We start from the raw sequence: 24,060 nt of genomic DNA, 5'->3' as shown, positions 1-24,060 counted from the left end.
TATTGACTCCATTTTCACACGGGAGTTTTTTCCTTGTGAGGGCGGCGATGCCGGAGCCGCCGGACCCGCTGAAGGTGTCCCGTGCTCGGTGTCCCGTGACCCTGCCCACAACCGCTCCCTCATGAGGGCCGGTCCCTGACACAGAGCGATCCCCCCTGAGGCCCGCTCCCTCACACGGGGCGATCCCTCATGAGGGCCGGTCCCTGACGCGGGGCGATCCCCCCCATCAGGGCCGCTCCCTCACACGATCCCCCCTGAGGCCCGGTCTCTCACACGGGGCGATCCCTCATGAGGGCCGCTCCCTCACACGGGGCGCGCGCGGCCGTCCGGCGCATGCGGGCTGGGGCCGTGGGGGCGGCGCCGCCGGAGGGGCCGCGGGCGGCGGAGGCTGCGGCGGCCCGGGTTGCCATGGAGCGGGAGCGCCGGCTCCGCGCTCCCTGCGCCGCGAAGGCTCCGCGCAAGAAGCGCCGCTCGTCCCCTCTACCGGGGGCGGCCGCTCTCCCGAGCAGTCGGGCCGGCGGCTCCCAGATGTGCCGGCGGCGCCTGTTCGGGAGCGCGGGGCCTCGCGGGCCCGAGCCCGCCTGTAAGCGCCTCTCCCGGACTGCGGCGGGGCTTGGGGTGCAGGAGGCGGGGCCCGTACCGGCGGGAAAAGGTGGGGGAAAGAGGACCCTGTGCTGTGCTTTCTGCGGCGTGTTCTGATGGGTAAAGATGCTGGGCAGGGTAATAAGGCCAAGATTTTTACCAGCAATGTCCTCGGTGGTCCCCAAAGGTTTGTTCTCACATGGGTGCCCAGCGCAGCAGGTTCTGTGTAAGGCTGGGAGGTGATTTCTTGTTCTCCATGTCCGTCACCGCTTGGAGAAAGCAGACTGCTCTTCTGGAAAGAGGAGTGTTAATTCTATTTTAGCTGCTCGTTAGCAATAGGAAGGATTTTTCCTTCTGTGAAGTGCATCCCCTCCATTTAATCGAGTTGGAAGGGAGCGTCGAGAAATGGCAAGACAAAAGCCTTGCTTACCTTTGAGAGAATATTTTAAGAATTGCTTGAAGTCGTTACTCAAAAGCAGCTGCCTCGTTGTTGAATGCAGTGCAGCTGATACCAAGCTAGGCATTTGAGACATGTTAGGAAAAAAATTTAGTTCAAGGGAAGAGATGGGAATCAAATGAAGCCTGACAGACTATGGGGAACCACCAGTGTGGGATGTCTTGATCTTGGGCTGATCTTGGTAATTTGAAAGTAAAGCTTTGCTTTGAGAGGATACAGCAAACATTTGTTATTGCCTTGTTCCTGCTCTGCTGGCTCCTGGTCTTGTATGTATTTAGTGTTCCAGTGCACAGGACTGGGTGCAGCCAGCTGCCTGGAGGTCTTCCATGTGCTTGGAAAAAAAAAAATAAGGAAAAGGATGACTCCTGTCCATATATCATCCTGTCCTGAATTCCCAGGAGGCTTCAGCCGAAGGGCTCTGTGTGGCCCTGGGGAAATGCAGTGACTCAGACCCAGGTTTTAGTGTGGGGATGGACGCTCCTTTGCAGTCATAAAAGTGTAACTTGAGAAAGTTTGACTGTTTCTAGCTCTTAGATAATGAAAGCAAAACACAAAGCTAAATGACTCATAAAATTAATTTTAGGATAAGAAAATGTGTCTCTGAAATTTGCTGGTTACTGATTAATTGTGTTGTTAATGCCATTTGGGATTATATACAGTGAGGACCAGTTTATGTAGAAATCCTTGATACTCCTAATAAACACCATTTAAAACTGATATGTACTCAAACTACTTTGAATCAAGGTAAAGGTTGCTTCCAAGGTGGTGGGGTTTCTTCCTTTTAATCAACAGGTTTCTAAAACATGAAAAGTAATTCTTTAAGTCTGCTTTTCGTTTTATCTTGATATACTGCTGAAAAAAGCAAATTCAGATTTTACATTGTTTGTGATAATAGGGTCAGAAAGTGTTCTGAGTGTAGAAGGTGGAAACAGTTAAATTAGAAACAATAATCTAAATTCTAATGTTGAAATTATCATTACTGAACTAAATATTTATTCTCTAGGCCTGAAGAAAAAGTTCAGTGGGAAAAACTTACCAAAGATTAAAGAAAATGTTGAATATACTGAAGAGAGCTCTTCATGCAACCAAAGGTCAGCTAGAACTCATTTAAACACACCATTGTTAAGACTTGCTAGTAAATGATATTGTTTTTTCTTGTGAGATGGCAATTGGAGCGATGCAGTCTGAATTTTAAGTGCACTGATGTTTGTCAAATTATTTATTGACACCCCATAAGGGCATTTTGGAGCTGTTGCTTTTGTCTAAAGCAGTGTGGCTCTGTGATTGAACTTGGTTCTATTCTTGAACTGCAGCAATCAAGTGACTGGCAGTGAAACAATAGACTTCAATATAAAGGAACAGGAACCAGAAGAAAGCAGTGTACCACCGAAGGTGAGAATGCTGTCTTGCTTTTTATCTCCTAATGATGGAGGATAAATCAGAGAAATGTGACACATTAAATTCTTCTTCTATTCAGGTAAAATTTCCTATGAGTTATGTCTGTGTGAGCCCCGACATTTTTACAGGACCCGACATTTTTGGTCCTGTATTTTGGATTACATTTTTTGTGTCTTTGGCCAGAATAAAAGCTATTGGAGCTACTGGTAGCATAAGAAAACATCAATACTAATTATCATGGATGAGGCAAGGCTGTAGGAATTGAAGAGATCTCAGTAATTGTGATTCCAGAGAATTGCTCACTTCTAGGTCAGGCACAGACCTTTGACACATCACTGATGTTCTTTCTTGTGTTATTAAAACTGGAATAAAGTGATTGGCGGTGATGGTGCAGAACTGTTACAGGATAGTTAATACTGAAGTGGCAAGAGAGTAGTGAACCAGGTGTATTTGAAGTGAAATCTGCTGCAGCAAAGGGCACAGGTGATACTGGTATAAAACTATTTTTCTTTAAAATGTTAGCTCTTCTTTAGAGTCTACCAATTATTTACATTTTCTACAAAATGCCTGGTTTTCTATAATCTACTGCCTACACATCATAGATGTTTGTATTTACAGAAATGGTGTAGGATTCTAAAAGTGAGGTGTGAAAAAAAAATAAAAGTGAAGTTCATTACTCCACCTCTGTTGTGCCTAAGTTCAATTCGTGTCTGTATGCCTTCAATGGCAGTCTCATCCAGCAAAGATTGCAGGATCAAGCGGTGGGATATTTGTCTTGAATTTTAGAGCTCAAAGTTTGCAGATTTGTTGATGTACATGAAAAATCCTGCTGCAAATTACACTGTGAATAGTAGGCTTAAGTGGTGAAGTGCCAGACAGTGAGTTTTCTCAGCATCTGCTAATGTAGGATGATATTTAAATGCCTTTCTTTGTCTACATTCAGTTTTTTCAGGTTGTTTGTATTGGTCTTTTATTTCAGGATTCCAAACGAATCAACTTTGAAAATAAAGGAAGTTTGAAAAATGCTGAAGTGACTTCAAGTGAGTATAATGGCTATACATTATATTATTAAATATATTTGATATTGATAATAAACTAAATGTAAAATTCCTGATATAATTTTATTTTTATAAAAGTACTGGTCTTGTATTGTGCTGTTGTTGTACTGGTTCTGACTGTGTGATATTAGAAAGTGAAGGTTTTGATACCACTGGCTGGACTTCTGCCTCTTACTGCAGCCTGTGGCTGGACTCACATCAATTGGTTCTGGCAGCACAGACAGACCCACAGCACCTGAGACAGTCTTGAGCTCAGCCTGCTGGAAACCACATGAGCTTGTTTTATCATTGACACAACTAGCTGTGGACATGACTTCTTCAGTTTACTCAAACCTGTATTTCTAAAAGCTTGTGATGTACTTAAGTTTTGCCTTACTAGAGGCTATATTGTTCAGGTATGTCTTGTGAGCCTTGGGCAAAGAAGGTATCTTCTCTTGGCTTATGGTGTGTATGGAAATAAACAAAGGATACCCTTTAATGGTATTATGACTTATTATATGGTGAGTGATAATATTTAGCTCATTACAGGAATGAAACTCAGATAAGGAAATCCTGATGGTTTGTACAAGATAGATTTTTTTTTTAGCCACATTTTTTGTCTCTTTCTCTAGGTACAGAAATTACTCTTCCCACAGGTGTTTCCACCTTTCTCATAGAGTGTTTAGATGAAGATTCAGCTGCAGATTATAGTGCTGCTAGCGACAGCCTGCAAACTTACTCATCCCCTGAAACATTCAGAGATGATGATTTGGGTGAGACTTTTGGGTGACTTTTTTCAGTTTTATTTGATGTAGAAAATGTGAGGAGACTGTCTTCAACAGAAAGACTAGGGGCCTCCTGTGGTGTGACTCACCAGGTCACATATTTGCCATAAACCTGTGCTTAACATGGAATCAGTGTATTTGTCCTCTAATCTGGTGTGAATCAGGTCCTTATGTGATTTGAATCCTACTTTAAATCTAAAGTATTCACTGTTGACACAAGCTGTTTATTGGGAATGACCCACAAATGTGAGTTCAGTCAAATTCCTTCCAAACTTTTCTGCAGTTGTTTGAGCCAAGACAGTGCTTTAATTTTGCTTTTTAATTCCTATCCTGCAATTGTGATTGCTTTCAGTTTGGTCATAAATTTAATAACTCAATGAATGTCAGCATAAGAAATCTGCACTTATATTTTTTATGTCCAGAAAGATGCAATTTTTACTCTGTGGACCTTGGCAAGTACAAGAACTCTACTCTCCTGGACTCCAGCAAAGCAGTGACCATTGATAAGATACCACAGATGTCAAATCTTTCAGCAATATTAGGTAATTCTTTTCTACAATACCTCAGGATATAAACATAAAAAAATTTCACTCTGGTTGAGGAACCTGTATAAAATATGTAATGATCATTTTATGTAAGGTCTGTTAGTATAATGGAGAGCAGCTCCCTGCTAGTGGTTTGTCTTTGCTTCTAATATTGTGCTTTATAAGTTAGTTTGCACTAAAAAATTGTCTGGTCTAAGCTGGCATAGCCTTTTCATTTAAAGTTTAGCTTTCATGTTTTGGGTTTTTTTTAGAACCTGTACCAGAGGATTTTCCAGGCCGATGCACTAAAAGGTAATCACTACAGCAGACTCTTTGATGCACCTAAATGTCCAGACTTTTCTCTTTTGAGAGGTATTTAAAAGAAAGGCCAGTACAAATAAACCTCTGCTCATGCAGACACTTCTGTGGAGTTTCAGCTACCTGTGTCCTCACTAACTTTGATATTGGTGGAATTTGAAATTGGTCAGGGAAGAGTTTGCCTTACAGATTTCTAGTTTGGCCTTGCAGCTGTAGGGAAGTCAATGCAAGAGAATTCAGTGAAGGATTTTATGGAAGGAGATGGCATTTATTTACAAAATCCCTAAATAAGTTGCTTTTATGCAATTGCACTAATTCTGTCAGATTTCATTCAGTCACAGCAAGAGGGGTGTGCTCAGGTGGTCTGGCCAGGCTTGTCTGTGCAGTAGAGTTTGAAGGGTACCATTTTTGCCTATATATATATATTTTACTTGTTGTCAGGTCTTCATTAAGTCTGACATTCTGTGCTTGCCCAGAGAAAAATCAGTTTTTGGGCAGATTTTTTATGTTCTCTAGGAATCATCAGCTTACATGGGGAGCAGCCTTTGCTTTGAAATCCTTCTGACTTTATTCTATAATCTTGGGCCAGGTTACTGCCTGTTGATAGTGTCTCCTTACTCAGAATGTGTGTGTGTGCTGTGCTGGCACCCTGTTGACACCCTCCTGTTGTTGGGTGCTGGGTTTCCTCTGACAAGTTGTCTGTGGTGAGGTTTTATCACAGGGAAGAATCTTCTATAGTTGGCTTTGTCACAGAGCTGCCTTCAGGTCCTGACATAAAAACCTGAGGAACATGAGTGTTCTTCTGGGAACAGCATCATTTCTTTTAACCTTGTGCTTCTCCTTCCAGTCTTATATGCAGACATTTTCATTCATAACACATACCAATCTTACTGTTACAGATCTCTACACAATTGATTCTGAATTTTCTTACAAACCTAATTTCCCCTGCATCCTCCTTAAATGTGTTCTGTCATAGAGTGCTGAAGTGCTGAGTATTTAGTGAATCTTCTGTGGGTCTTGAGTTGCAACAGTCCTCAGGATAGCTGTCTGACTTGATAAAATATCAAATAACTGTAAAGTTTGATCAAGCAACTCCTTAATTTTTTTTAAATGAGATTTATCCCGTTTCACTCAAACTGTATTTTCCTAGGATTTTCTTATTAATAGGTTTTTTTAATGTTAACATTAATTCAGAATAGTTGTTCTTTTCTTTTTCTCTTCTAGAAAGAGACCATCAAGTTGCTATAACAGTTCTTCAGCATTAAGCATTTCAGCTACACTGGCAGGTAAAATATGACCTGAAGCAGTTGTACTAGCTGTGAGAAAAGAATATTCTACCCAAACTTAAATGGTTGCACAGTATCTAAACCAGGCTTCTACTGTGTCATTTGTCTTCCAGCACAGACTAAACTCAGTTGTGTCAAGAAGGGAAAGTGTAAATTGAAAAATCGTCCCAGCAAATAAAAGACTTGGTTCTAATTAATGTGTTAGGAGAAGAAAACAAAAACAACCAACCAACTAAAGTCTCAGACTTTAGTCTGAGACTAAAGTTTTTCCATTTAATCACCCATGATGCTCAGTGAAAATTGACATTTCTTATTTACCTTACCCAGCACAACTGTTTGTGTCATGCTCTTTACTTGAGCTTATTTCATGTCAGCTTCACAAATACATTGAGTCCCTAATGTAACTGCAGTTCTGATCTGTGACTGATAGAATTCTGTCTGCAGCCCAGGTTCCACATAATTCCCCCCTGCTTAATTTGGAGTGTAATACCATCAGGAGTTGCCACTGGTAAAGACTGCTGTGATTATGCAGGTCTCTGGTCCCACAGTATTTACCCAGCTGTAAATAGCCAAGTGAACATTTTAATAAGCAGCCTTGTGTACAGAATGGGAGAGGAGTAAAGCAGTCCTGATGGTGGGGAGAAGGAGATGAGCATTATATTGGAGAGAAGAATTGTGCTTACAGGAGTGGCTTTGGAATTATTCCTCTTTGGAAACCATCCTGTAAGACATGGGGTGGAGAGAGGCTGTAGTAGTCTTTTTCTCAAAGTTAATTAATGTGTTGGAAATCTGTCACAGGAAAAAAACTCTGTAAAATAACAGCTGCAAGAGAGAGAACTCCAGACCTAAAAAGTGGTATGCGCTGTTCTTCACCATTAGGACCGGAAAGCAAGGTGAAAGATTCTTAATAAATCAGCAAGGTTGTAGCACAAATGACTTCCTCCTTGTATGGGTGGAAAACTCCACCTAGAGGAACAGTAGTTCCTGCTACACTTATAAAGTGTTGTTTGCAGCCAGGGCAGAGTGAAGATGTAGCTTGCTTCTCCCTCTCGAGAGAGCAACAACCATGATGTCCCCAAGCTCACTGTTTTTCAGACTGGCTGTGTCAGTGGTACTGAAATGGGTTGTGTAGAGATTCACTATGGCAGGGGGACTTTTTTTAGTGGCTATACCAGGCTTTTTTACCAGGCTATAGAGATTCACTTTGTAACACAAAATGTAATTGTTTTACTATTTAGTATGATACTCGAACTGCTAAAGCCAAAAGGCTGAAGAAAAAAGAAAGCAGTTTTAATTCCTTTGAAGAAGGTTCATCATCGTTTAGGCAGCTTGATGCCCCAGAGAACACGTCAGCCCGATCACAGGGGTTGACAACAGAAGTTCTGCCAACCAAACCCACAGATGCTGCGGTGGTAAGTGTTCCCATTGTGCCCCACTGATTAACCCTGGCATGGAATGGAAATGGGAGTTGTGAATCTTGACTGAAGTTACAATTAAATAGGAGAAGTGGCAGGAAGTGCCACATCTGAAATGTCCAAGCTGTAGTAAACTAATTCGTAAATTCTTTGTCTTAATTTTGGAGAGCATAAGACCAAAAAATAACCCTGAATGACAGGAATTCAGTACTTAAATCTGAAGAACTAGTAGTAATTCTAAATGGAGTTCTTAAAGTATTGTGTATTAGGAGAATACTGTAAGAGTAATAATAAACAGCAAAGACTTTGAAACTGATACTGAGTTCTTCTCTGTTTTTGTTTAGCAAATGACTTCCACCATGCTAATCATAGAAGAAAATAAAGTCCTAAAAAATCCTGGTAATGCTCACTCTCTAGAGCTAGATGTGAGTGTCTATCTGATTATTTTTTTTTTAATGATTAAAACCAAAGAAATAATTTCCTGTGGCACATTCCATTTTTGCCTGTATATATATTACACTGCAAATTGCACAACAAACTGATAATTCTGGACACTTAAAAACCCAAACAACCCAAGCTTGAAATTTGTTTTGCTTTTTTACAAATGTAATGTAAAACCAGCACTAGTATCCTTACTTGCATAAACTCTTTGATTCAAAATTGATATTTAAATGCCAGTTTGAATTCTTTGGCTGTACAGTACTGCCAGTTGTCCCTTCACACTTGAGCTAGTGCATACTAGATTAATAAATAGAGAATATCAGGGTCTTGATGAATCCCTAAATAATTTTTATTTAAGCAATAGAATATCTTCTGCATGAGCCAACAAGCAATAGCCAGTCTGAATTGCTGTCTGTTATTTAACTGGGCAGTTATTCCTATATATTTTATATTTTGATGGAACTGTAGCTTAGCCTGTCACCGGTGTGTAAAGCCTCACCTGGGGAAGACCTGTTCCTGAATACCACAGGTCCATTTGTTAACTCAGAAGAAATTGTTCCTGCATCTCTGAGCTCAGAAAAAGAAATGATTCCTCAAAGTCCAGAAGAAAAGAATATTTTAAAGGTTCTGATTTTATTGCACTTCTTAAATCCAGTTTTGTCATGCTAATTTCTACTGTACTGTACATTTAATCCTTACAGTATCACAACTGCTAAAGAGAATGTTTAAAGCTTTGAAGCTTTCTACACCCCTTCCAATAGCATGTTGAGTATACACAAGTAGTCTTAAATGTTTCCTAGTGACATGCCTTGAAATCTGCATGTACTCTCTAGTTTCCCTAGAAGAAAGCTAAAAGAACATTTCTTCAGTGGGAATAGTTGTGTGAATGAAATGTCATTAATGTTTCCAGCCTCAGTGTGACAGACGAGAGATCTGCTCCATCGTTAGAATGTCACCAGACCCGAGGCCTTCCCGGCTGCAGCAAGTTCCAGTTAACTCCAGAAAGTTCTGCCTTCCCAAAGGAGTGCCTGAAGGTAAAGGGGTATAGACTTGGTTCTATACTCCTGGATATATAGTATATTGTATATATATACTGGGCAGGTGCTAACTGGTTAGTTGAGTGTTTAAAGGTTGTTGGGCTTTTTCTTAAAGTCTGAATATTTGGAAAAATCACAAGGCTAAAAAGAGGGAAAGATGCAGAACACTTCAGTTCTGGCTTAATAGTGTTCTTGTGCAACAGTACTTTATTAAAATTGCATTAATGTTTTCTCCTCCAAGGATCTTTAGCATAGGAATTAATACAGTCATAGGCTACTTCAGAATTAAGGCCTTACTATTATTCTGTGCTATATTTCTAGGGTGAGTAAGCCTGAGTTGAACTTTGGTATTCACTACCACCCCTCCACCAAAGTAGTTCAAGTTATCAGTAATGTTTCTCTTCAAAAATTACCAGTTTCTCATAAGGTTTCTGTTCTTTTTTCCTGTAACGCTTAACATAGGGAAAGCTCCTTTATTCACTTCCTTGGTTTTTGTTGTACAAAAATGAGAACTGTGAACAAAACTGTCTCATCACTTAACACAGAGGTAAAAGCCTCTCCCTTTCCCATCTCTGATGAAGTTTCTTGGTGTACCACTGGATGGCACGTGTCTTCCAAAGTTTACAGTAATTCTTCTACAAGTTGCTTGCAAGTTGTGTGTCATTTATTCTGTTTTAATTCAATACTGCCACACTATATACTGCATAAGTGTGGCAGCTTTCAAAAATACTGAATACACAAAAATTTTCATTTGCACTCTCTTAGGTCCAAATGTTTTCCTACTTTATTACCAGTTATATGCAGCACCTAGAATGCAGGGAAGTGCTTGTGTGTGTGTATGTATTAATTATGTATTAATTAATGATGCTCATCTGACGCTTCTGTACAGATCAAAGAACTGGGATTGTGCTGGGTCATGTGCCCAGGCAAATTGTGGTAATACAGAACACAGGTTGTACTTGGTGGGCAAGTGAATCAGAAATCAGCAAGTAGTGTTGTCAGAACAAAAGTTTGGTTTTCTTACTCCTTTTCTAGAAGGTCCTGGTATTAGGAATTAGATTCCACTGTGGTGGGGGGTTTATGCTGGATGTTTTACTCTCTGCTGAAGGAGTCTTTCAGATGATGCTGGTATCCATTAGGAATGTACATAGACTCAAAAGTATTGTCCTCTTCTCACTGGTAAATGAGATCTGCAAGATCCAGGTTCTTCCAGACAAATGCTAGCAGTGGATATATCTAGTGAACATCTGAACAGCTGGTCAGATCATTGAGCTTTCTTTATATGTGAGAATGTACCACTTTATTGACAATTATTTATTACTTTTTTTTCCCAGATTCTATAACGAGTACCAAAAATTGGATCTACTGTAAACGGAGATGAGATTTTTGGCTCTCAACAGGAGTTAACAGAAGAAATGACCGTCTTGCTGCTGTGACAGGGTGGTAAAACAGAACTCCTAACTAGCAAATAATGGTTGTATGTTGTTTGACATTTAGTATAACGTGTTTCAGTAAGCTAGTAAATACTCAAATACTTTATATTAAATTATTTTGTACAGCAGCTAGATCCTGTTCTGGGCATTATTCTGTAAGGATTCCATAAAGATGATTCTTCAGTTTGTTTAGATTTTTAAAAAGTTTGACTGAAGAACAGCAGACCAAATGCCTTTAATATAATTACTTTTGGCTCTCTCTCTGCCAAGTTTTCTAGTTTTCTCTACCAGCATTAGTATCTAAAGATGGGACCTCTGTTTAAGTGCTAACATTGACTGTGAAGGTAACTGCATGTCCTGGGAGTGGCCATGAAAGCATTCATATACTCTTGGAGACCCAGAAGTCAATAGTATGCCACCTTTAAACTCCTTGAATGCTTAGGTCTGCAGAACTTTGGAGGTACAGTACTGTGAGTTCTGATGTAATTGGATTTCTGAACATGACTACAGCTCATCTTCACCCCATCATCTCTGAGAATTGGCTCTTAATGATCAGCACTGTCACCATTCTGGGCACATCCACTGCCCAGCCACTGCCATCTCAGAGTTCTTCCTGCTTCATCTCAGGTATTTTGTAATATCATATCTCTCAGTCATTGTTCCTTCTAGTGGCTTCAGACTTAAAGTAAATGCCTTACATGAACACAATGGTGGGAAAAACCCTTTTATAGCTGAACTGTTCAAAGAGATGGATATATATTGACATTCTGGATTTTCAGGTTACTGCTCCCACTGTGTCCACATAAGTCAAATTCCCAGTCAAATTCCCAGTGTTTCCAGTTCAGGTTGTGGATTGTTAATTCATAAATGTTGTTCTTAATGTGCTGAATGTCTCAGAAAACACTGTCAAGAACAATTTTTTTCCGCTTGAATTCATTGCACATTAAAGTAATTTGGAGCCCTACAGTGTTCTCATTACAATATCCTTTACTCAGACTTTCTCTGGACAAAAAGGAAGTTTTTCAATGTTACAAAATGCTAGTATGGCTTTCAAAAGTCTGAGTTTGTTTCTCAGTGTTATCACCCTGGAAAATAGTTCTGTATTTCCTAAAAGAGCATTAAAAGAAGACATACAAAATCCACAACTGTAGTTTGACTGCATTTGAAAATACCTGTAAAAGTTCAAACCCTGATCTTTTCCCCATTGCTCTGGGGTAGAAGGAAGTGCAAATAATTGCTGCTGGATTAGTCTGTGAACAAGTATTATATAAACATTCTGAATAGCTCAAGGTTAAAAATTATGCCATTAAGCCATTTTTCTTTTAAGCATTAATAGAATGAGTTCTGCCAATAACTCCTTGGAGTCCTGTTGGGTATGCTTTTAATTATTGATATCCTTGTTCTTGCAAATACTAAATCACTAGTAATTATGCAAGAATCTAGAGCCCCTAGAAGACAGAGGTGAGCTCCTTGATGTAGCTTTAAGCAAAAATGAAAGTTACATATTTAGTAAGTTTACTTGAATGATCATCATAATTCTTATGATGATTATTCAAGTAAAGGATGGTCTAAATAAAGATATGTCTATTGTAAGGATATTCTGGAAGTCATAGGAAAAAACACTTATTTTGCCCCAGGCCATTTGGTAGTGTTACACAAAGAGACTAATACTGGCAAACTAATTGGAAAGTGTAAGAGAGGAAAACATGGTCTGTAAGTGTGGAATTGGCTGTAGCAGCCTGAATATTGCTGGGGTTTGTCTTTGTTTTTCTTGATGTGATGAGGCTGTATAGGAGGACAGAAATATCATGAACCACAATCTCTTGTCCTTCCCTTCAGTTATGAAAGCACTGCTTCTTATCATCTTTTGTCTAACTCTTAGAGAAAGTGTAATTAATTACCAGGCTAGCTCTTTGCCCCAGGGAAGGAAATTCATTTTGAGGCTGCAACAATCCCTACTCTTGTTCTGCTGTTCTCAAAGGAAAGGCATTTTCCCATAGTTTGGTTTTCAGCTGAAAAATTACTACATAAAATTTCATTCAGAGTGGAAACTGGCTCTTCCATATTGGTAGATAAAGGTTATGGGTCATGGCCAGTTAATGGGTAGGACTGAGGAGGTTATTTTGCAGTGATTCAGGAGAAGAATCTGTTCAGTGTCACCAGGGCTGCTCTGTCACATCCCAGACATGATGAAGTCTTAATGGCTTGAATGGAATTGCTTCCAGCGAGTCAGTCCATGCAAGAGCTCTGATAATCCTTTATCAGCAGGAATTGTGCATGGCAGATGCATGTTGAGTTAATGTATTGTACATAAATCTGTAAGAGGTTTTTCATTAACACTGTTCAGTTATTCTTGTTATCTGAAGTGCACTTTTAGACTCCAAGTACTCAGAGATGGTGGGAGATGTGTCTTGTACTGGAGCACTACAAGGGTACATGTACAGGTCAGTGGAGGGTAAAGCCCTACATGAAAATGGTTCTGGTTTGGTTCATAATCTTTAGACACAGAAGAGATGTCTGGGGCCCAGATCAAAATATGCTGAATGTACACATGAGTTCACTTATATTTAAAGGGACTCCATCAGCTTGAATTGCAATGCACTTGAACTTAGCTAATTCTTCATTGCTCTAAGTTGTGAAACTACTGAAAGCTGAGTTACATACCCTGGCCAAAATTCTATCATTTTGTTTTGTTCCCTGAGGACGTTTTATCTTTGAGACTGTATTTATGGGCTCCTCTTGAAGCCAGGAGGCTTCCACATGGTGAAAGGATGTAAAGATTGGTCATGTGTAAATGTGTGGCAGCCACGCGTGTCTTCCATACAGAACAAGGGGAAAAGATGCATCTAAACATTAATTCCTGTTTTGTGTTAGAATTGTCTACAACTTGTGGAAAACGAAGTTCCCACAGATGGATGATTGTGAAGAGTCATTCTATAGACACGTTACACATGTACTAAATTATGCCTTAAAAATAATGCTTAATTTAATCTTACATCATACATTGTTTTAGTTTAATTTAGTTTAATTCCATTTTCCAGGGAAAGCAGATGAGTCAGTCAGTTTTGTCAGTCCTTAATTAAACTTCCTATCAGGGTTGTATCTGAACAGTGAGACATTGAAGGAGACTGTTTGCTGTTACCAGTGTTTCTATTTCACTTACGTATTACAAATAAAGAGTTTTTTAAAAAGGCATGAATCTTTTTGATTTTAAAAACCTTTTTTTTTTTTTTTTCAATTTGTTTTGGAGTCAGTTGCTGGGCTTTATGTCCTAAATACTCTTTTGTGGATGGTAGTTTTACCTGTAATGATGGCTTCCTCTGCCATCAATTACACGCGTTCCACCTTCCCTGTAGGTTTTGACTCCAGTGCATCTGGGCTGAGCCGTTCTGCTACAGCCGTGGGAGACTCGCTTCTTGTACCTGGAGGGAGAGCGGGAAGGAGCTGGGTTTTCGAGGTTTGGGGTAAAAGACATCACCTTTCTCTAGTGCACCCCTGCAGGCCGAGTACCGAAGGCGCTGGGTACAGCCACGGGAAGGATCTGATGCCTCGATCGTGGCCTCCTGCCTTTAACTTCCGTCCGAAGAAGGAAAACACAACAGCGGCGCGTTATCGCCGCCCCCGGGGCATTCCTCGGCCCTGCCCCCGGCTGAGCCCCTCGTGAGCGGCGCTTTCCCCGCACACGCTGCGGCCGGAGGAGCGTGAAAGGCCGAGCCGGGTGAAAGGGAGAAACCCCGACCCGCCCCGGGCTCGGCGCTTCCCGCGGGCTCTGCGGGGCTCCGCTGTTCACTTGGGGCCGCCCCACGGGGCCCGCCCCGCCCGCCGGCCGGCCCCCGCTCCCTGCGCCCCTCCCCTCGCTGCCTCCTCCCCTCCTGGCAGCGCCGGGTGACTAATTTCTGTCATATGACTGTGACACCGAATGGAGCGGGGCGGGCGGAACTAGCCGCGGCGAAGGGACGGCGCTGCGCGGAGCCCAGCGCCTCGGCGGCGGGGGCAGCGGCAGCGCCCCAAAATGCCGCCCACCCTCTTCCAGAAGCTCTTCAACAAGAAGCACGGCCTGATCTCCCCGGCCAGGGACGCCCGCGACGACTGTGTCTTCAGGTAACCGGGACGGGGTCGCGCTCCTCCCATGCCCCAAACTTCTGCTCCGAGTTCCTCGCTCCCTCCGTAGCGCGGAGGACGCGAGGGCTGGCAGACCCTTCCCTGCCCCATCGGCAGCTCCTCGGCGACGCGTCCCGTTCCCCCCAGCCCCGGGGGATCCCTTCACCCTCCTCCCCGGGAGCCCCGGGGCCGCCCCGGCCGGGCCCCTCCGGCGGGCGCGGGGCAGGAGCCCCCCGGGACCGCCACGTCGGGGCCGCTGCGGTGCCTCCGCTCGGCTGCCTCCGCACCGGGGCCGCCGCTCCCAGCGCCGGGCCGTGCCTCGCCCCCGGCCCGCAGCTGCCTCCCCTTCCCCGGCGTGTGTGAGGCCCCGCTCCCCGCGGGCCCCTCCGGGGATGCTGCGGGCCGGAGGAGGGCGACAGGCGGGCGGGTCCCCAGGGAGCAGCCCCAGGAACGGGGAGAAAACGTGAAGTTTTGGCGAAGAGAGGAGTGGGGCTTGTAGCGAAATTCGTCATGCTCTGACCGCAGCAGCAGCAGCCCTGGAGCGGCCGAGCGGGGCCAAGCTCAGCGCGGGGAGCAGGGCAGGGGCCCCAGGGCAGCCCGAGGGGCCGGGGGGGCTCGCACGGCCCGGGCCGGAGCCTGTGGGGCCGGGGCGGGCAGAGGCTGCGTTCGGGGGCTCTGCGGGGCCTGGGGCTCGCCCGGGGCTTCCGCGGGCTGGTTTGCTTGGAAACAGGTACCTTTTGTGCTGTTCCACGCGTGGATAATGGTCAGGCTCGAAAGCGATGCCGTGTCTGCATCCTGGCAAAGAGAGAACCTTCGCTATCGTTTCAAAGTGCGGTTTGCCACCTAGATGGAAATAAAATCTGCTTCATTAGTAAGAGTTACGGGCTTCTTAAAGCATTTGTAACAGTGTGGTGAAGCTCTCTCCCACTCGCTGCCTTGAAATTTACTGCCTACGAATGATCAGCCCTTGGGTTGCTGTGTAAAGGGACATCTCTGACTGACAGACTTAATTTTCTGTGGTGGGATACCCCTTTGAGCTGCAGTATTTAGCAGTTTAGATGGATAACAGTGTATCTGCAGTTATTTAAGCACAAGGGTTTTCAAAAAATACTGATTGGACTGTATGAGTCCTCAAGGAGTCAAGACACGCTGGACATTATCTGGAGCTCACACAACTTTTTAAGACACTGATCCGTAACTGCTTTCACACCTCTCTGATATTCACTGTGGAGTGAATCCTTTTTTAAAATTATTTTTTCTAAGAAACAGAATGTTTTAATGATGTCACTGTCATTTTATTTTCCAAATCATCTTAATACTGGACCAGAGCCCTTGGTGGGGAAGGGAAGGGGTACTAGGACTGCTCTGTATCCTTGTCATGCCTATTGCCCTGCCTTTAGTGATAGGCTTGTCTAGAGACTGGTGGCTCAGGCAACAGCTGCAGGGCAGACCTGGGGCAGAAATGTGGGAATCACACCCGTGTTGAAAGGACTAGAGTGAGTACTTGGCAAGGTCTGTGCTTTCCTCGTCACCTGTATCATTCTGTGCCAAACTGGGTCTGAAACTGATAGTGCTGTTTCACTTTGTGATAAGAATTGTCAGCTGGTAACTGGTGAATTTGCAGCTGGGTTTTTTTTGGTGGACCCACAGGTATAATTTGCAGGGATAGGCTGTTGAGGCTCTGGGGAGGATGGGAGATCCAGGTCTGACTTAGGAGAGCCAAGTAGTATTTTTGAAGATTAATACAGATGCTCTCTAGGCACATTACCTGATGGCTGCTTTCATTTTCCAGACCAGGCTAAGTTTATAGCTAAGATCACAACTTGATAGGATTATCAGTTCCTGGCAAAACTTTCAGATAATACACAAAATAAGGACAGATATTTTTGACACCTGAGTCTTTGGAGACTGGAAATAAGCACTTTCGAGTTAGACTGTTGCTGGTTCCAGTGAACCTGAATGCAACAGCCTCATCAATTCCACTGGAGCAAGGTGATGTTTTATGGATTGATACATTATATCTGTTTACAGTCTAAATAACAGAGCATTTCCTAAATATTCTGAGTGCTGTTATTTCTGTCTGTCTTCACTTTGAAAACACAGGTCTCTTATTGAGAAGACTCTGTAGAGCAACCATAAAAATGCATAAATTCTCTTACTATGTTTTGTGAATACTATGTGCTTGGAGAGAAGAGCCCAATTACTCTGGCAATGACATTATTATAGCAGAACATTTAAGGATGATTTTGCCACTCATTTTTTTTTTTACTATCAATATATTTTACGTTTCCATCAGGCTTATTGTGAAAATTCACCAGGTTTATTTATCTGACCTTACACTGTTTCAAAAATAAAACAATACTTTTCAGGGGAAACATTTTGTTTAGTTGTTGATTTGTTTGTGGTGGGCTTTAATTTTTTTTTTTTTAAATTTCCTGCCAAGAATCTCTCTCTGTGCTGTGGGTGTGTGAAATTTTGTGAGCCTAAGTATAGTCAAACTCCGTAAAACCCTTTGGGACTAGGTGCTGGAGAAGTTTAGAGTTAAGAGGTTTAGTAATGGGAAGAGTAAGTTAGCAATTATAAAATATTTGCTGAGGTGCCAGTTTGCCATTTATAATATTTTTTAATATATATATATTTATATATGCAGTTTATTTACAGAAGAAACTTTAGGAAATCACAGTAGATCCACTACTTGTTAGTTTGTTAGCTCTTCCATTTAATTCAGGGTGAGTGACAGGCTTGGCCCTTAGACTGAAATCTCTTGCTACAGCTTGACATTCACATGGTGAGCAAGAATATTCAAATTTTAGTGGTAAAATCTGTTTACAAGAAACACAGAAACACCTGCAAGTATTCTAGGAGGGAAAAGTAAAGCCCTTATATTCCAAGATGTAGAGTACCTGCTGTCTACTGCAAATAATACTCATGTGAGTGGATTTTCCCTGAGGGTAATTCTTACTATAAATAGGATCTCTTTGCCATATTGTAGCATCTGGCACAGACTGCTGCTGGTGACAGGAGAGCTCAGCCCAGGCTCGGGCTGTTACAGTTATTAGGAAAATAAAATTTCAGGTAAGCTGTTTTCTAGAATTTTATAATCAAAGCATCCCTGTTGTAAAAATACATAAAGGTGTTCACATCAGCTGTAAGCTGTATGTATCTAAAATGGAGATACACTCTAAAATAGTAAATAAATGAACTCTGTTCCAGTAAGATGGAAATAATCTTACAAAGACTTCCTTAAACTAAGCAGAAGCAGTCGTGCATTTCTACTGTATATTATATGGGCACACAAAACATTCTACTGCACAGTTGCATTACTGACTGCTACAGATAGTGATTTTCAGCTGCTGTGTCTTTCCTGGCTTTCCAGGGATCCACTTCAGCCCTCTGGAGAAAAGGAAGCTGGTAAGTCACTGAAAACTCAACCAGCTTTTTGTTCTTCAAGATGGGCTCAGTAAATTACCAAGAGGGCTGAGGCTTTGTATCCTTGTCAGGATGTGTGGGCAGTGTTTCCAATGGTAAATACAGCTGCAAGGGCTGCAGCAGGGTTTCTGCAGGAGAGAGGGTTGGAATCCTGATGGGACCTGGGGAGCTGTTAGAATGTGGCAGAGGGAGAGGGATTGTCTTGTAACACTGAACTGTGGGATGTGTTGGGGCTCCATGTAGGAGGAAACTCAGTGGGGATTTTTTCCATCTCATGTATGAAGTTCATATACTTGTTCCCTTCTGTCTCTAGACAACCTGCCTGCCTAGCTGGAGGATAGAGGGATTATTAATCAGGAATTCTTTTTACACTACAGCTCAATAAAAACTTCAGTGTCTCTTTTTTTATTTTAATCTAGGGAACTCTAAAGAACCATCTCACCCTGAGGGGCATTCCACTGATGTTTGCAAACTCTGTTTTGCTCTTGTTAAAGCACCTGTTGTAGAGGTACAGCTGTGTGGTGATTGTTCAAGCTTGACAGAACCCCTTCCAGTTTTAGGTCTTACCAATGGTGTGGGGTATCTTTGGGGCACATTCTTCCTTTAGGGCTTTGCTTTGGTTATCTGGGTATTTTTGAGAATGAGTGCTGTTTTTCAAGCTGGGAGGTACAGGAATAAATCATTTTAAATGTTCTTTATGATAGAGAAAGCCATTTTTGGTTGTCCCAGACGTGGGCTTTCTTGAGGTCTTCAAGTAATATGTGCTGCTCTTTATTGAGAGAATAGTTTGCCAGGTTCCTGAGATAGGACTGGCCTCAGGCTGACTGCAAAGTAGTATTTCCTGAAATCTGTCTAGGCAAGCATTCCCCATCAGCCCAGACTCTTTCTGTTCTCTGTGGCAGTGACTTTAAATGGTATCCTGAGATTTGTTTCCTTTCACGTAATTTTTGGCAGTGGCATTCATCAAGGGAATTACAATAAACCTAGAGTTGTAAATGGGTAGCTTGATACAAAGATGCTTCATGAGCCAGTTCTTCTGCAGAGCTATTGTTCTTGCACAGTAAAAATGGTACGTGCTTTCTTACAAAAGCATAATTGCTTCTTGAACCAGAGGCTAATTTCTTGGAAAAAAGTGCAAAGAGACTCAGAGAGATTTATTAATGTGTAGCCAGGGATTACTTCAGCTTTTTAAAATGAAGCCTGGAGTACAGTGAAGGAGGAACATGAAAGTTGTCTTTACATTGGTATTTCCAGTCAAAAGTTTTACCCAGAGTACTTTTTTCTCAGGAGCAGGTAGCTTTGTGTACAGCTTGGCTGAGCCCAGGAAAGCAGATCTCTTGCCAAGTTGTGTCAGTTCTTGGGAGCAATGCAGCCAGCAAATTCCTGATCCTAGTACTTCTGCACAAGGCTTTTTAAAGTTGTTCCTCAGCAGTGCATCAGGCCAGCCTGACCAAAACCTGTTGTTAATGAAACAGCATGTTTTGATGTTTGTTCATTTTTGGCATTCTGCGGGGTTTTTTGTCAATATTTGTAAAACTCCTGGAATTTCACCACCTCAAAGTCTTTGTTCCAAAAGAGCACTAGCTGGACCTCATTTTGTAATAGGTCCAGCTTTTTATCTTTTCCAGTTATCTGATGAATTTAAAAAGCTTTTGTGCCATAATTTTAAAGGCTACTCGAATTCTTAAACATCTCAAATGTTACTGTGCTTTTATTGAGCTAATTTCTGCCCTTTAATGTCCTTTTAAGTTTTGCTTTTTTATAAAAATCCATCTCTTCTGTAATCTCTGGAAGAGTATGGTTTTGGCTTTTTGGTTGCATTCATTAGCTTGAGTGCACCAAGTTTTAATAAATACTTCACTTTGATTTATGCACAGTTTTCTCTATGCTGTGTTGGCTTGTGTTTTGAAATATATTGCTGTTTTCTAAAGTACTTCTTTTTGCCAAAATCTGTTTTGCATTTCCTGTCATGTAAGTTTTTATGTACCTTCCAGTGCTTAAAGTCAATTTTCATCTTGGAAACAGACATACAAACAACAAGATTCCACTGAGCACCTCCGGAGCTTGGAGATAGTTTTGTTAATTTCTCCTGAAAGGGCCACTCTCCAAGCCTTCCTTGTCACCATTCTCTAGGTCTCGCAGTGCTTCTCCAGGTAGGAATGTGATGCTCCTGAAACACCCAGCATGTCCTTGAAAATTAGGTGCTAACTCTGAATAAAGCAATGCTGCAAGCTGGGTCTGTACAGTGACTGAAGGATCTGATAATCAGAGGGTTGGCAGTCCATACAGTGATTATTTACTTATATCATCACCAGATCTGAAGGAATTAACTTGGATTGATATTCCCAGCATGCTAGGTGCATGTGAGTGCAGAGAAAAATTAAATCATTTGAAACCTGTTGGGGTGCTTGTGTCTGCCTGGCTTTGTGCCTTGGAAAGTTTTTCCCTGCCCTGGTGGGACCTCTGCTTAGTCCTTGCTTCACCTTGGCTTCTTCCCATCACCAGTGGAATGGGGAACATGAACGGTGGAGTGAAAAAGCTCTCTGCTCATTTTTTCTCTCATTTGTTACAAGGAGGTAAAGCTCATTACAAAATGAGCTAACAGGTGAAAGGTCACCCTTACTGCCTTTCCTCCTGGCATGTCCTGTGGTGGCTGGGAGCTCGTGGTGTCTTGAGCATTTGGCATCACGAGGCTGCCCTGCCCGTCCTGGCCATCACGAGGTCAGCCCTGTCAGCGCGCGCTCGGCTTCCTCCCAGCCTGCGGCGTCGCTTCCTCCCTGTGGGATGGCCTGGGCTGTCTGGGGATAGCTGCAGTCTCCTGCCTTGCTGAGCAGCCCTTGGAACGCTCACTTTCTTGGTTCCCCTTCCTGCATTTCAACTCCTTCCTCTAAATTAGAAATCTTTTTCAGGAGAGCTTGGGGTGGGTGAATCATGTACATATAGATATACTTGACTGGAAGTGCTTCACACTTGGGTTACACTGGCAAGTGTTGTAAGAAGGTGTTTCTACAGACCCTTGGGTTCTGTTTCTTCCTGCTCCTACTCCAGTTGAGGTCATGAGGCATGAGGATGTACCAAGAGCATGGGGTGTATGTACCTGCTTGTGTGTTGTGATGTCTTCTCCTTTTCTGAAACAATTCCACCATTTGTTTTCAGGTGACTGAGGATGTGTTTACATGTCTCATGTTCCAAACCTTGCTGACTTGGGATGATCAGCTTATCTGGTTGACTGATAGATTGTCCTTGTATTTTCAAAGGGCTTTATCCCTTGCTCTGTGTATGCTGTGTAATGCTTCGAGTTAGCGTATGCTCATGGTGACAGCTTGGATGAATCCGAGCTTCTGTTCTGGAATAAACTGGACCAGTGCGACTTGGAGCCTGCAACTTGTTTTGTAATTTTGGCTGAATGCTCTAGGTGACCACTTCAGCAGTGTGTTTTACAAGTGGAAACTAATGCATGCAGTGGTTTCATGCTCAGTGGTTGTGTTCCCTCCCAGTGCTACATCTGGAGCTGGATGTCTGCAGGATCACATGTTTGTGAGTAATGTTAGGAAAAATGCAAAGCTCAGTTGCAGCAGCGAATCCACAGTGTGGTTGTGCTGGCCTTCCAGAATCAGCCAAGAACAGAATTTGTCTCTGAGGACTTGAAACATTTCACATTTGTGGTATTAGATAGAGAACCTTAATCTGAAATATCTGCTGGAAAAAAAAAAGTTATGCCCATTAAAAACAGGAAATAATTTTATTAATCAGTAATTGGTTAGCTAATGCACGGGCTGCTCCACCTTACAGTGAGTAGTAGCAGAATTCATACATGGGAAATGTTCAAATATGGGAAATATATTTGCACAAAATTCATGCGATTCTTTTGTGCCTAAGGAATGTGACCATAGCACTATGTTCAATCATTAATTTCTAACAATACCTGCCCAATACACACAATACAATTATGTTCTGCTTCATAGACATGTGAGTGGTTATTATGTAGTTTTTGTATTGAAAAGGATTTATTTATTTTTACAACAATGCATGGTTAACAATGTTGCTTAGTGCTCAGCCGAAGCTTTTACTTGTTGATTCTGCACATTTGCGTAAACAATCTTTTTCTTCTCTGAAACTGATAGCTTCTGGAGGTGCTATTATTCAGAACACAATGCATTGGAGAGAAACTTGTTCAAACACGTGAATTGCAGCATGAACTACATATAGAGTATTAACAGTGCATGTATGTGAGATGTATCTGCAAGTAAAATGTGCTTGTAATAAAGTTTTTTTTTTCTTTTCTAATTTCATAGCTCTTACCAAGCAATTAAGCCTTTGGACTTAAACAGTTTGACTGTATGTAAAAACTTTTTATATTTAACAGTCTTGTCTGATGCTTTTGTGTTGATAATCAGGGTATCTCCCAGCTCTTGTATATTATCTGTCTTTGGAACTCTGGCCTTGAAGGAACCCATTTGTACAGGTGGGGGATTCTGCAGTGGTGCCAGTGTCAGCAGCAGCAATCCTGGCTGTAGGTACCCCTGCCCACATCAACAGCCCAACAGTGCCCTGTGGTTGGCTGTACCCAAATGTGGATCTGCAACAGCCCCTGCTGACAGCAGTGAGCTTCAGGCATGGGAGTGATCCATCACACAGCACTGATCCTTCTCTGTTTCTCCAGGATCATTCCACAACATCCCCTAGTTATTTTTGTCTAAAATGACTAAAATACATCACAGAAACAGTCACGTTTCCTTTACTCTGGGCACTGATCATGCCCTGCACATTCATGGTGTTTCATGCCCCTCCAGATTTCTATGTGCCTCACTCTAAGCGCCTTCAAATGTTTTTTTCCCTTGCTCCAGCAAAAATGTCAGCAAAACATAAAATTTGTAATAGTACCAGAAACCTTCTACTCTTTCAGTTTCTGTGATATATAGAGCTGGGAAGAAAGAGGAGCCAAATTACAGTTCTCTTCCATCTGTTTTAGTTGATAAATGAAGAAACTTTGAATGCAGTTCAGCCCTGACTTTAGATCCTGGCCTTGTGCCTGTTTAAGCCAGAGCAGTATCTTCACCACAGTTCCTGTGTCATTTCCCACTCAAAGAGAGAGAAGGTAAATTGCTTGAGCATTGCCCAAAGGAACTGTTACTATATGCCTTCTTATTTTGTTTTATTTTAGCTTCAGGAGCTGTGGAAATGGTGGCTCACACATTGCAGTGCTTCGCCTTGCACTCCCCTCAGTAATTTCTAAACCTTTTGATTGATTTCTGTCGTGTCTGGTGGAGAATGTGAGAACAGAAGTTTGAGTGAGCTGAGTTTCTCTAACTTCAGTGAAAATGCTGTGGGTGCTGTTGGGTGGCTCCTGCCCATGAGGACCTGTGCAGCTCTGAGCTGGCTGCACTTTGGCCATTCCAGTTTCCAGAGGCTGTGTCCTGGGCACAGCCAGAGGATGGGCATGTTGGAGGAGGACAGTGGTCATGTGGTTCCATAGTTTGCAGGGAACAGCTGTAGTGTGACCTCAAGAAAGGCCAGCTCTGGACTACTGTGAATACCAGAATATCAAAACCTCTGTTAGCTAAATTATTTTGTTTTCTGATGAGTACTAAAGCACACACTGCCTGCTACATACCCAGGTTTCTCTTGTCTCATGCATGTCCAGGGTTAAAATCAGGCCTCCCAAGCCTGTGTGCTCAGCACTTAGTTTGTCATTTTGTCATGTTTGTGGATAATTATGGAAGACTCCAGTTGGGCAGAAGGAAGCACATCATGTGTGAGCAGTTCATGGGAAATGAATGAGATTCTTGTCGAGTATTTCTGCACTCTCCTCGCACT

General features: G+C 42.4%; 2 protein-coding genes across 6 annotated transcripts in view; both read left to right on the top strand.

Annotated features, from left to right (window-relative positions):
- The first annotated feature begins 333 nt into the window (after positions 1-333).
- MEIKIN (meiotic kinetochore factor) lies at positions 334-13,908 on the top strand. 4 transcript variants are annotated; one of them, XM_066560307.1, is made up of 14 exons: positions 334-652; positions 2,043-2,130; positions 2,353-2,431; positions 3,417-3,477; positions 4,107-4,247; positions 4,682-4,801; positions 5,056-5,095; positions 6,326-6,387; positions 7,186-7,280; positions 7,626-7,799; positions 8,147-8,227; positions 8,712-8,867; positions 9,154-9,277; positions 10,615-13,908. In XM_066560307.1, exons 1-14 carry the CDS (start codon positions 334-336, stop codon positions 10,659-10,661), a joined length of 1,587 nt encoding a protein of 528 aa, XP_066416404.1. In that variant the 3' UTR covers positions 10,662-13,908. The 4 variants fall into 4 exon arrangements, with proteins under 4 accessions (XP_066416404.1, XP_066416405.1, XP_066416406.1 ...); XM_066560308.1 differs by lacking the exon at positions 8,147-8,227; XM_066560309.1 differs by lacking the exon at positions 8,712-8,867.
- A 750-nt stretch (positions 13,909-14,658) lies between these two features.
- Positions 14,659-24,060, top strand: part of FNIP1 (folliculin interacting protein 1) — a 64,757-nt gene continuing 55,355 nt past the window's right edge. For both annotated transcript variants that reach the window (XM_066560136.1, XM_066560134.1), the window contains exon 1: positions 14,659-14,814. In XM_066560136.1, coding sequence (XP_066416233.1) covers positions 14,726-14,814 — 89 coding nt within the window. In that variant the 5' untranslated portion in view covers positions 14,659-14,725. The remainder of the gene's footprint in view (positions 14,815-24,060) is intronic.

This window comes from Molothrus aeneus, chromosome 15 (assembly GCF_037042795.1).
Source record: "Molothrus aeneus isolate 106 chromosome 15, BPBGC_Maene_1.0, whole genome shotgun sequence".
Classification (NCBI taxonomy): Eukaryota; Metazoa; Chordata; class Aves; order Passeriformes; family Icteridae; genus Molothrus; species Molothrus aeneus.
This window is presented reverse-complemented; position numbering and strand designations above follow the sequence as displayed.